Source organism: Arvicanthis niloticus, chromosome 7 (genome assembly GCF_011762505.2).
Source record: "Arvicanthis niloticus isolate mArvNil1 chromosome 7, mArvNil1.pat.X, whole genome shotgun sequence".
NCBI lineage: Eukaryota > Metazoa > Chordata > Mammalia > Rodentia > Muridae > Arvicanthis > Arvicanthis niloticus.
In genome coordinates, this window is record NC_047664.1 from 31,803,239 (window position 1) to 31,815,660 (window position 12,422).

General features: G+C 37.6%; 1 protein-coding gene across 2 annotated transcripts in view; it reads right to left on the reverse strand.

The window, feature by feature from the left end:
* The window catches only part of Abca13 (ATP binding cassette subfamily A member 13), a 439,574-nt gene that overhangs the window by 335,736 nt on the left and 91,416 nt on the right, over window positions 1–12,422 (reverse strand). The window contains exons 16-19 of one of the 2 annotated variants that reach the window (XM_076938134.1): window positions 9,326–9,440; window positions 3,441–7,734; window positions 3,022–3,173; window positions 786–2,588 (exon numbers count right to left, since the gene is read on the reverse strand). In XM_076938134.1, coding sequence (XP_076794249.1) covers window positions 786–2,588; window positions 3,022–3,173; window positions 3,441–7,734; window positions 9,326–9,440 — 6,364 coding nt within the window. Of the gene's footprint in view, window positions 1–785; window positions 2,589–3,021; window positions 7,735–9,325; window positions 9,441–12,422 lie in introns of both variants that reach the window. The other variant, XM_034509530.2, reaches the window with a different exon arrangement.

The following is a 12,422-nucleotide window of genomic DNA, read 5'->3' on the forward strand; positions in this document are numbered from 1 at the left end:
TCAAAGGGCACAAGTCCTCCAGCCCAAGGCAGCAGGATTTGGTGACTCTGGAGCTGTTAAGAACAAGTTTCCAGCAAGGTATGGTGGCACATACCTTTAACAGTAGTACATTGGAGGACGAAGACTGAGTTTAATGCCACTCTTTCAATCTAACATTTAGGGATGGGAGAGCTGAGAGGCCAATCATCATTGAGGGCTGAGTTTAAGGAGCACAGGAGCCGTTTGCTGCCTGTTCCTTTCCTATGGTTAGTTACAACAGCAAGCATAATCTTGTGACTGAACTGGGTAATTCACATTCACAACTACATACCCAATAGTGACACCTGTGGCTGCTGTGATGTGTGACTGACACAGCCGACTTGTCAATATTTTACAATTCATTATGTTATTATTTTATTGGTACATAATAACAATACCTGTTACCAAGATACAAAGTAGCACTACTGCTGCAATACGTGTATAGGTGCAATATATCAAGTTTGAGAGGCGTATGTCCTATACTCAAAACAAGTCTCAAAACAAGTGACTAGATGACTAGAGTGAAAGGCTTTTACTTTTGGATTGAAGAAAATTTTAATGCAACCATACTTGGATTCTAAATAATATGGCAAACATGGAAAAGAAATTGTTGACTTCAATCATTCTGTGTGAATGCTGGCTTCAAAGGGTGATGGAAGTTAAAACTGAGAAAACTGTGTACTCTGGTTTGGTATGAATACTTCTTGTGATGTGAGTGGTTACAGTACTAGAGTAAGGAATAAGTTAAGAAATAGAGATTAAAATACCTTTGCTCAGCGTCTGGGACTTTCTGCCAGTGTTCAATGGATACAAATAATGCCTTCAGGAGTTTCTGGAGGTACGACATTGGTTCCACGCCATGAGGAACTGCCATCATTTCTTCCTTGGTCCTCCCATTCTCTGTCAATATGACGTTCTGATGAGGGGCTGAGTTAGGAAAACCGTTGTAATCTGGATGAAACAAAGTGCGTGTGAAATGTGTCCACTGAGTGTTGTTTAGGGGCAGCCCTTCTCCTGAGAAGCCTGCCCTGCTGAGACCAATCAGGACTGCCTTTGCAAGCTGAGAGCGAGTGATGTTCTGAATCAGTGACAAATCAGAAAATGAATCCTGATGGAAATCATCTCGATAGTCACTGTGAATTCTACTAGAGGCCTCTACAACGGATTCTATGATTTTTAAAAGGTCATTTGGATGCTGGGCAAATGTCAACAGGAGATTAAAAATATCCCAGTTATCTTCCTTTAAGCCATTCCAAAGAGCTTGTAAGGTGAGGTCAATTACCATTTTCAAGAAAGTCTCTCTTTCTGTGCTGTTATCTGTTAACATTCCATCCAAAAAACGAAGTACATCATGACTTCTCTCCTGTTTCGGAGTCTGAGGGCAGCTGGTAGAAGAGAGCTCACAAAGCTTCAAGAACTTCATTTGGGTGGTGATGTTACTTATAGGCATGAAACAATTTATAATTTCTTCCCATAAGTCAGCAGCATCAATAGAGAAATTTTGAGTCCTGTTTTTAGTCATTGCCACAAGATGCTCCCAGTCTCTCAAGCTGATTTTTATAGATATTAAGTTTTCAGCCATTTCTTCCAAAATCTCAGAAAAGTCTCCGGATTGGTTGACATATGAAAGTATACTAGATGACATGCTGAAAACATCAGAGTCCTGTGATACATTAGGTGTGACTCCAATCATTCCAAAGGCCAAGTCAAGAAATGGTATCAATAAATCCTTTGTCTTTTCAAATATGAAAGGATCTACTTTTTTCAAAGTAGTTATTTGCTTCACATGATGTTGAACACTTTGTAGCATGATAGAATACAAAGTGTCAAAGAATTTTCCAGAGTGCTCTGTACTAGAGATGGAGAGAGTTTCCAGCATTGTAGCCATCTTTCTTGAGACCTTTTTGGCTAGGTTGAGAAGTCTCACCATGGAGTCCACTGATGAGGCAAGATGGCCTAGTTCAGCAGTGGTATTCACCAGCATAGTCAGAGTTCTAGATATTTCTAAGGCTGACTTCATGACATGACTTTTTTCACCAACTCGGGAAATGGCGCCAAATAACCTCATAGTTGATTCTAGTATTTCTCTGTTTCTTAGGGGGAATGAACTGTTAGCAACAGAAAACAATTCACTTAACTTAGCAACCATGGTTTGATGGAGCACAGGATAAGGGGAGTAGCAGGCCTGAGTAGTTGAGTGTAAAACAGTGTCCACAATAGTAGCCATTTCTGCAGAACTTTCCTGTACAAGGTAGAGAACTGACCTGAGATTTTGGTTGAATTTGGACAGGTCCTCAGAAGTATTAACCTGGGAGAGAAACTGAGCCACTACTGTAAAGAAGTCCAAATGGCCTTCAGTGTCAGTTTTCACCATGGGCTCCCTTGGATGGGTGTGAGATAAACCTTTTAGGACTCCAGAAAGCTCTCTGTTGTCTAATGAAAATAAGTCCTTAATCAGATAATACATTGTCTTGAGACTTGAGAAAATGTTCATCAGTGGGTTCTTGTTCATCCAGGTAAGGAATTGATCCAGTTTCAGGATTTCAAGAATTTTATCTCTGGGGACAAAACTGAAATTTTACATATTTTTAATATGTGGGAAAGGAGATCCTTGGTCCCATGAAGGCTAGGCACCCAGTGGGGGGGGGATTCGAGGGTGGGGAGGTGGGAGTGGGGGTTAGTGGGGGTATATCCTCATAGAAGCAGGAGGAGGGGGAATGGGATAGGAAGTTCCTGGGTGGGAGGGAAATGGGGTAAGAGGATAACATCTGAAATGTAAATAAAATATTCAATAAAAATTTTTAAAAATAAATAAATAAATACATATGTATATGTGTATATATATGTGTATGTATATATACATATATATACATATGTATTTGTATATACATAGACCATTCCAAATGTTGGTACAAAAGCCACGATAGGCATTTCTCTACTCAAGAAAGTGAGCCAGCTGGGCTGCAACACCAGCATGACTATGTGAAACAAATGTATACTCACCTCATCTCTGCAGTAACATCACTATGGAAGTCTTTTAGCAGGAGGGATATTTTATTTTCAGGCAATCCATTTAGCAAGGAGGAGAAGAATGTCTCCAGAAGCTGCTTCAGGAAATTCGCTGTGCTTCCTGCAGCTTCCCCATCATTTCTGGACTGCGTGTGGTTGAAGATGAGATTCATGAAATCTGTTATTTGAAGGTGGGTGCCACTGGAACTGGGAGCTGCTTCTGGAGATAGCTCAGTAAAGTTACTACTGAAATTTATCACAATGCTTTCAAGAAGCCACTGAACAGCTGAGAGGTCAGTGAGCTGTTCTTGATTTAGCACATCACTGAGAAAGCCAACATCAAAATTGCTTTCTCTAGATAGGTTTCTGAGATAGCCCAAATACATATTAAAATCCCTGGCCAACATACTTACATCAGTTGAATTCCCACTGGCCACAGCATTGAGTAGTCTTTGCATAAACCTAAAGAAATCTTCATTTTCATATTCATATTCATAAAGCCAGTATTTTATGAAAAATAGAAAACCTTCAATAATTTCTGATGTCTTCAATGTTGATGAATCTAGGAGTTCCAGAAGTTGAGAAAATTGCACAGTTGTGTTTTGAAGACCTGTGCCTTGGGTCTTTTTGTTAATATCAAAAAGTAAGTGTCCTAGACTCAAGTTACTGGTTAGGTCTTTGCCAATCTGTTTAAAGTTCAACCACAGTTCTTCAAAGTTATAAGTTGCTTTATCGTTTTTAAATAAACTACTATCTGTATGATTTCCATTCAGAAAGTTCGTGATTAGAGTACTGTTTCTTAAAGTCCAAGTAGCAGAAATCAATTTGAATATTCTTTCCAAATTAGAGTAAACATTATTTTGGACAGATTTCTCTGTGTTTTTAGTGAGTGTAACAATCTTGTCTAAGTTACCTAGCTTGTCCAGAATGTTTTCACCCAGTGGGAACTTTGTAAAATTGACATATTTTAGCCTTTCTATGATTTGCAAAGCACCCTGCTTTATGGTACTACTAGGACAAAGGTCTGGGATGCTGCCATTACCTTGGATCCCAGAAGATGACATGAAGGGTAATACCTTATGCCAAAATCCCTGTAAAGTTTTCACAAGTAAATTTTTAACATGAAAAATTTTCAACAGCTCTGAGAAAATGGAATTCCAGTCTGCAAGCTCATGAACCACACAGATAACTTTCCTGGTTATTTCCACTCTAGACTTTTCATCTATGCACTGTGAGTTGCTTGGGGGTGGCAGATGAAGAAGATCCAGCAGACTGGTCACCATGTGAAAAACGGAAGAAGACATGTGCCTCTGGATATTACAGCCTTCTACCTTAGGGTTTTTCTCAATCCTGAAAGTTGTGTAGTTTGAGCACCAAAGTCTGCTAAGGCACATCAAAGCCTCTGGAACAATAGATGGCTCGTCTGATAACAACTGAACTGTATCCAGAAGAGTTTTAACCACATCAGCAAAGTCTTCCTTGGTGATATTGAACATGGTTATGCCATGAAGAAGGGTGAAGTTATAGACATCCCTGAGACTTTCTGTGATGTTTTTATCTGTGATTCTCTGCAGGAGTCCCACAATGTGGGGAAGAGCATAATACACATCCAACACTGTATCCACCACATCCTTGGGAAGCAGACGGGAGAGACGCAGCAGGTGGCTAACACTCCATGAATGCGAGCTGTCTACAAATTTTTCCACTAAGTCCACGAGCATATTAACCCCTAAATTGTCAATACCTGATCTGCTAAGATTCTTAAAGAAACTCATTAGGATTTTACTGTTTTCTCCAAGCTGGCCTACTAAGAGCTCTATGTCTGCCTTCTTGAGAGAATGCATGAGAGAAGTCACTTTCTTTAAAGCTTGAGCATGATCTGAATTTTGTGGAATATTGAAATGGACAGCAGGCATTAAAGAATTGAACACATCCCGTGACAGCTGGATACTAAGATACATAGCTTTCAATATTTCATGTGAGACTACTTCTGAGGAATTCTGAAGATTATGAGTTAAGTTGAGAGCAAAGTAGTTAGCTAAGTTGTAAATTGATTTGCCTAAATGGCTTATATCTTCTTCCTTTGGACTGGTAGAGAATACACTAAACATTGTTTCAGCATTAGAAGAGGAATTATTTCCAAGGACATTATGGAAAATACCTTTTAAAAACATCTGCATTTCCTTCCCCAATGCTATGATGTGCTGCCAAATATTCTGAAACTGGTCAGGAATGTCATCTGACTTTTCTATGGGTCTTAGAAGTAAGTCCTTAAAGTGCTTCCAGTTGGAATGGGAGACAACATTGAGATCTTCTGTTAAGTTGGTGACGATCATGCCTACCTGCTTTGTGATATCATTGAAAAGAGCTAATAAAATCTCAACATTGGGCACCTTCTCTTTTTCCAAGCCTATAGTAACTATGATATTTAGAAAGTCGGTTATGTCTTTCAGGTAAATATTTACACAATTTATATTGGACTCATTCCATGGACAAATGGGTGTCTTCTTATTTAGCATCCAAGTTAAAATTTCCAATGCATAGCTCATTTTGTTCCCCACATCCTTAAAGCTTCCCAATATGTTATGGCTATAGATGGGTAAGGAGCTTGAGTTATATACTATACAGAGATGGTTTATCATATCTATCCATGTGATGCACCCTTCCAGGCTGCTACTTGTATTCTTTGATAAAAACACAGAACTTAACATAGTCAGAATATGTGCTGGCTTATTCGAAGTATTCACAGGTAATAAGCTATCTTCGAAAATCAACTTACTGGCTCTCTGGAAAATATCAGCACACGACGATAAAGTTCTATCCTGTGACACATTCCTAAGAAATAATATTGCCTCTCTAAGCTCAGTGATGACACTTGAAAATTTGGTTTGATGATCTGTGAGATCATTTGAAATAAAGTTATTGATCAACCCCACATTTCTATCCACATAGTCTGAGGCTTTGCTTAATTCGATGAAAACATCAAACAGAGAATGCAAAAACTCCCTGCTTGCATTTATTTTCATTGGAAATGTCTTCAGCTGGTGCAGGGAGGTTTCCATGGTGATGAAAGATTTCTCTACGTGGTCCAGGTTAAGTGATTGTACTGCAGTTAATTCATTACTAAATGCTACCCAAAGATCCCTGAGGTCCTGAAGGCCATCCCAGTCATGAAAGCCATTCTCCTGGGTTACATTTTTAAACAAATTTAATATGAGCCTAGCAGTATGATATGTGGGAACTATCCCTTGGCAGTCTCTAGAAATGTTTCCATAATTTTCCAAATCATCCAAAAGCTGAGTGATACTAACATGAAGAGGAGGAAAAACTCTCAGGTCAAGTTTAAATATTTGAGAAATGCTTCTCCAGATCTCAGTCCATGTCTGAATCCATATAAGGGTGCAGTGGATGGCTGTGAATTCACTGATCACACTGCCATTTACTGAGAGGTTGGAAAAAAAATGTGTCCATGGAAAAGGAAGAGAAGAACCCTCAGTTCCTGAATAATTCACAGAAGAAATGGTAACATTTTCCTGAATGAAGCAGTCACTCGCCAACAAGGTTTCCACTGAAACATTAAAAAACTGAGTGACATACTGAAGTAAAGAAACACGAAAGCCTTCATCTGCTAAGAACAGCTGCTTGAGGCCTGCCAAACTAGCATGAATCACTGATTCTGCTGGTCCCCCTCTTGTCATCAGGGACTGGGCTTGAAGCTCTAAAAAGTTGAAAATTGAAAGCAACTGCCGACAGTAAGATATTTCAGGTATCATCCTGAGAGCCTCTGTTGTCTCCGATAAAAACAAAAGTGCTTCTCTGATGTTTTGGATATTAAACTGCTTTATGAGGACCAAAATGTGCCTGGAGATTTGAGTAAGGTAAGTTATTAGAGGCTCTCTATTATGAATGTTGAAGAATTTATGAAAATATCGATAGAATGAAGAATAGGTTTGCAGAAATAGAGTTATATCTTTTTCCTTGAAGACATTTATGTATATATGAGTCAAAAGGTTATTCAGTTCTTGTTTTTGTGGCTCAGAAAGGGCTGAAAAGAGCTCAGATGTGTTCTGCAGAGCATAGACAGTATTCAGAGCTATCGAGACTTGTTCTTGTGTCAGAAAGCTAAGTTCACAGAGACTGTGTATTATAGTCTCACTTAAATGTATAAGCTCTGCATTCATGGGCCAATCAGAATGGAACAATTGGGAGAAATTAACACGTTTACAAAGAATTTTTTCATAGTCTGCAACAGAAAAATTTACAAGTGTGGACAAGATTTCAATGTTAGCCCTTTCTTCTTGTGAAATGCCATCGAGCCAGAATTCTTGCAGTTCTGAATTAAGTTCAAGAAGTATTAATTCTAAAAAACTCAAAGTATTTTTGGATTCCTTCTTCATCCAATGACTTTTAAGTCTTTGAATTTTTTCAGTGGCCAGCTTATCAAATTCCAGAAGTTTCCGAGCAGTAGCATCATATGAGTCTGCCTTTAAACGTTTCAAATGATTTATCCATGAAACACTTCTATTCAAAACAAGCTCAGTGAGAGAAGAAAGATTATGAAATTCAGAAGCAGTGAATGAGCCAGAAGGATTAGATAATAATTTCTCCACAAACTCCACAAATGACAAAAGTATGTTCATCTGTCCATTTTCAAGGATGTGCAACTTCTTGTCCGCCACTAAAAGGTGCTTTGTGAAATTGAAGATCCTACAATACAGATAGAATCATTTTAATATCAGAAAGAAAAGTTAATTCAATGCCTCAAATTTCTAAGGTATTTACAGATACATAATCATTTCTAGTGATCATACTTCATGTCAAGCTAATATTAGCATCTATTACTATGTTAGAAATTCCAACATGACTGCATATATTTAACTTAATATTTGTTTCCTATTATCAGAAAAAAATACATTCTAAATCCCATTCCACTGTTAATCAATATATATGACCATCTAAGCACAAGTCTGCCATTTAAGCCTGTTGAATATGTTTTCATATTTCCTTTCCAAAGGAAGTGGGTTATAGAGATAGATCAAGACCAGAAACTTTGCCTGCTACAGTGTGACCAGCTGACTCACACTCCTTCCAGCACAAATGGCGGCTTCTACCATCATGCCTTGCCTACCAGATAGACTGAAATTCCCTGAGACCATGAGCTAAAATAAATCTCTCCTCCATGAAGTTGATGTCAGGAACTTATTTTGCCACAGCAATAAGGATGGTGTCTGATACAGACAGTGAGTCAAGCACATTTAACAGGCAAATTATATGCCATAATTCCAGAGCAACACTGTAACAGATACACAATGCCAGAGTAATGCTGCAATAAACACCCCTTATGTTACAGCCTGGAAAGGACTCTCATACCTGCAGTCTTACTTCATCCTCATTATAGCATTTGGAAGCACATGTCAGCATTTTAATCTTATGAAAAAATATTTCTAATTATTTCTTAATTAATGAAATTGCACTGTTAGCATATGGCAGGAACAAAGCCAAAGTTGTGTTGGGGTGCGTGCGTGTGTGTGTGTGTGTGTGCTGAAATTAGCTTTAGCTTTCTTGGCATAAATTGTACTTAATCTCTAATATTTTCACCCCTTAAATCGATGCTAAATTAACTATAGCTTCTTGCTTTAACAATTCCATATGAACTCGATTGAGTTCACAGATAGTAAATATAGCATGCCTTTAGAGCACATTCATATTGGTGCTGTTGCACTTGATAAAGCTGTTAAATAATTGAGGTTTTCAGGACACAGACTCTGCAGGTATTCTATGACTCTGCCTAGGTCATGCCATTGTCTTTTCTCCTGTTCCTATGGAGAAGGCTTCAGTAGGTGATGAAATTCATGACTAGGGAGCAGAATGCTTGCAAATGTTGGTATTTGAAAGAACCCCTAGGGAAATCTGTAAACACATAGAAACCTGGGACCTAGATACAGGATTTAGCATGTTGGAGTGAGGTTCAACACTCAGAGCCTAAACAAACTTCACAGGTAAGTTTGGTCCCCTCTTGAGTCTAAGTTCTACTATTATCTGCAAAGCTCCTGTCCCATTCAACCCCAGCACAACTCCCAAACTCAAGTGATTCAATCAGGGCACAAGCTCTGTCTCTGTAAATTACTGTTTAGGAAAATCTTATTGCTGTGGTCACTCACCTAATAGACAAATACTGAATGCCTGATATGAAATACCGCCACTGCTTAAATGGAGCTCATAGCCTTTGAATGATATAGCCTAGACTTGACATTTGCTTCAGAGGGTTAATACCTGGAAGTTGAATCATAAAGCTTACCTGGTTATAGCAGTTATTGGAGACTTCTTAAAGTTATTAAAAAATACAAAATAATTATCAATGATGACTTTCCAATCCATGTCTTGTATATAACAAGGAGAGTCCTCAGAGAAAGCTAAAAAAAAAAAATATCAACAAGCTGAGTATAGCAGTCAAGCAAAATATATAGCAGATTGCCGTAGTATGTTTGAAAAACAATGAAGAAGGTTTGGAAATTTGTGATTTGACAACTACTTCCACTCATGGTGACACAATGAGCCACGGAGCAGTGCAGAGCATTGATTCATGCAGGACAGAGGGCAAGTGAGAGGAGACCTATGATTATTCTTGCTTACTGCTTTAGAGAGACTCTAGAACAGTGGATATCAACCTTCTTAATGCTCTGACTTTTTTAAAACAGTTCCTCAAATTGTGGTGATCCTAAACCATAAAATCATTTAATTGCTATTTCATAACTATAAGTTTTCTACTGTTATGAATTGTAATGTAAATATCCAGTATAAAGGAGATATGATATGTAACCCCAAAGAGCTCATGACCTGTAGGTTGAGAATCACTGCTCTGGGATCATGGACAAGGAGGAGGTAGGTGGCCTGGAGCTCAGTGGACATACTGTGTTGGGAGGAAGCTTAGATTCTGAAAGAACAATGCCTGGGAGGGGTCTGCCGAGTGTATATGTCCTTCAAGTATACAGATGAGAAGTAATTAATGTGAGGACACTGCTCAAGACTAGAAAGCTTTATCTTCACAACATTAAAGATATTTGTTTAGTGATCACACAATGACAAGAATATACTCTCTTTTGCTCATGGCTATATTAGGACATTTTACAATTTCATCAATTTACCAAGTACCTCAAACAAAAAAAAAATATTTTCACTAGTTAAAGGTAATCTCTAAAGATAACTGAGATGAGTAGCAAATCTTCAAAGCAGAAGCATCAAGCCTCTTGACATTGCAATATAATGTTATCATCTACAAATGTATTAGGTCATAGTCATGGCTATCTTGAGATCCACAGTGCACAGGTCACAGATTCAACACACTGTACTTTGAAGCACTTCTAGAGCTGGAGTGTAGCTCAGTGGTAGAGCACTTGCTTGGCATGTACAAAGCCCAGTGTTCAAATCTCCACACTGATGAGGAAATCTAGGAAGCCAGAACCTTAAAAGAATAAGCTATCTATAAGAATGAAAAAAAGCTAACATAGAATAAGGATCAAATGTGTATTTGGCATCCATCCAAAAATTCCCCACATTCAAATAAGAAAATACGATGAGAAAAATAATTGGTCAAAAACAAGGAAAAACATGAACCACACACATGGTTTGGATTATTCAATTTACACCCTCTTATTTATACATTTACAAGACAAAGCTTATCAAATTGAATAAGAAAAAACTAACCATATGCTATATATAAGAAATACACTTAAAATACAATTTTAGAAAAGACAAATGACTCTCAATATTAACAAAAAGAAAGTCATCAAGCGATGTAGAATCCAGGTAGTAATGTCACCATTTCATGATGGTAAAGACATCAAGTCATCAAAGAGGCACGATTCCAAACATGTGCACACTTGATAGCACAATTCCACAACAGTAGATAAAAACAAAGCACAAAGAGAAACAGTCTAATTCATGCTGTGCTCTGAAATATAATTAGACATGGAAACAAAGTATCAGCAAACATAGAGGATTTGTCTAAATCCGCTAACAATGTACACTACCTGATGTTCAAGAACTATTCCACCCTGCACCAAAACAGGACTGATTATCTCCCTGGACACATGGAACAATTACCAGAAACCCATTTTCTAAACCCTAAAACAAATCACAAAAAATTAACAATACTATTGGTGTAGAGTGTTTACAGACCAAGATAGAATTAATTAGAAATCAATAACAAGAATCTAACTGAAAATCCTACATATTTCAAAATGAAATAACACATTGTCATATTACTCATGGGTCAGAAAAATATCAAAAAGATATAAACACATTTATATATTTTAAATGTGTCTTATTTTGTTTTGGGTTTTCTAAACAAAAACATTTCTAACTTGAAGCAAACAATTTAACCTCTTTAGCATCTATTTCTCAAGTAAAGTTGCATAAGAATTACATTCATTATGCCTCATCAAGTTCCCACGAAAATAACGAAGTGTCTATGGGAGAAAAAATGGAAACATTCCAGAAAATTAAGTCAGAGGTGTGTGATACGACATAAGAAACAAAGTTGGTGCCATCAGAAAACCGAGCAGTGAAACTGACAGAAATTAAGCAAAAGAAGAAAATAAAATCCTCCACAGTCAACTCCTCTGCTCTTCTTTGTGATAAAAAAAAAAAAAAAAGTTCAATCCTGATGCTCATTCCACTGGCAAAAGATAAAAAAGCGGCATCTATTACATAGACCTCTAGTTCTTGCCAGATACCTCTATCGTGGGTCATCATAATAAAAACATAGTAAAGTAAGCTTTACCTTAAGTTTTATCAAGGATAAAAACAATATCCTTGATATTTCTAGCTAGCTCAATTAAATCTGTCAGATGCAATATTTGTTCTCAAGTCCATCTGCTTCTAAAGCCCATACTATCATACTGCAGTCCACCCCTGCTTAATCTATGAAGTAAAACTGTACTGTATAACATACAGTAGTCAATTCTATTCACTGGGCTATGTCATGTCTCCCTCGTGCCACATTCTTACCATTTGAAGTTCTTTCATTTGTCTTGCCTGCTTAAAAGAGGAAGAATGGATAAGTAATGTGTAATCTAAAGATGCACACACAGCTGCAGGGTATTTTGATATGGTTTGCTATTTGGTGATTTCCAAATGTTTGGATGCTTACATGTTCCTTGGACATCTTAAAATGTGCATCTTAACTATTCTGCAGGTCTAAGTTAGGGCTGTGATCTGCATTGCTAATGACATGCCAGATGCTACTGCTGCTGTTCCAGGGACCTACCACACTGTTAGTAACGAGAATGTAGGCAATTAGCTGTGTACAGTACACATATCATAAGCAAAAAAAAAAAGTTCATAGTCTACTAAATATACTGAATATCTCGGTTATTATTTATCAGCCTCCTTGT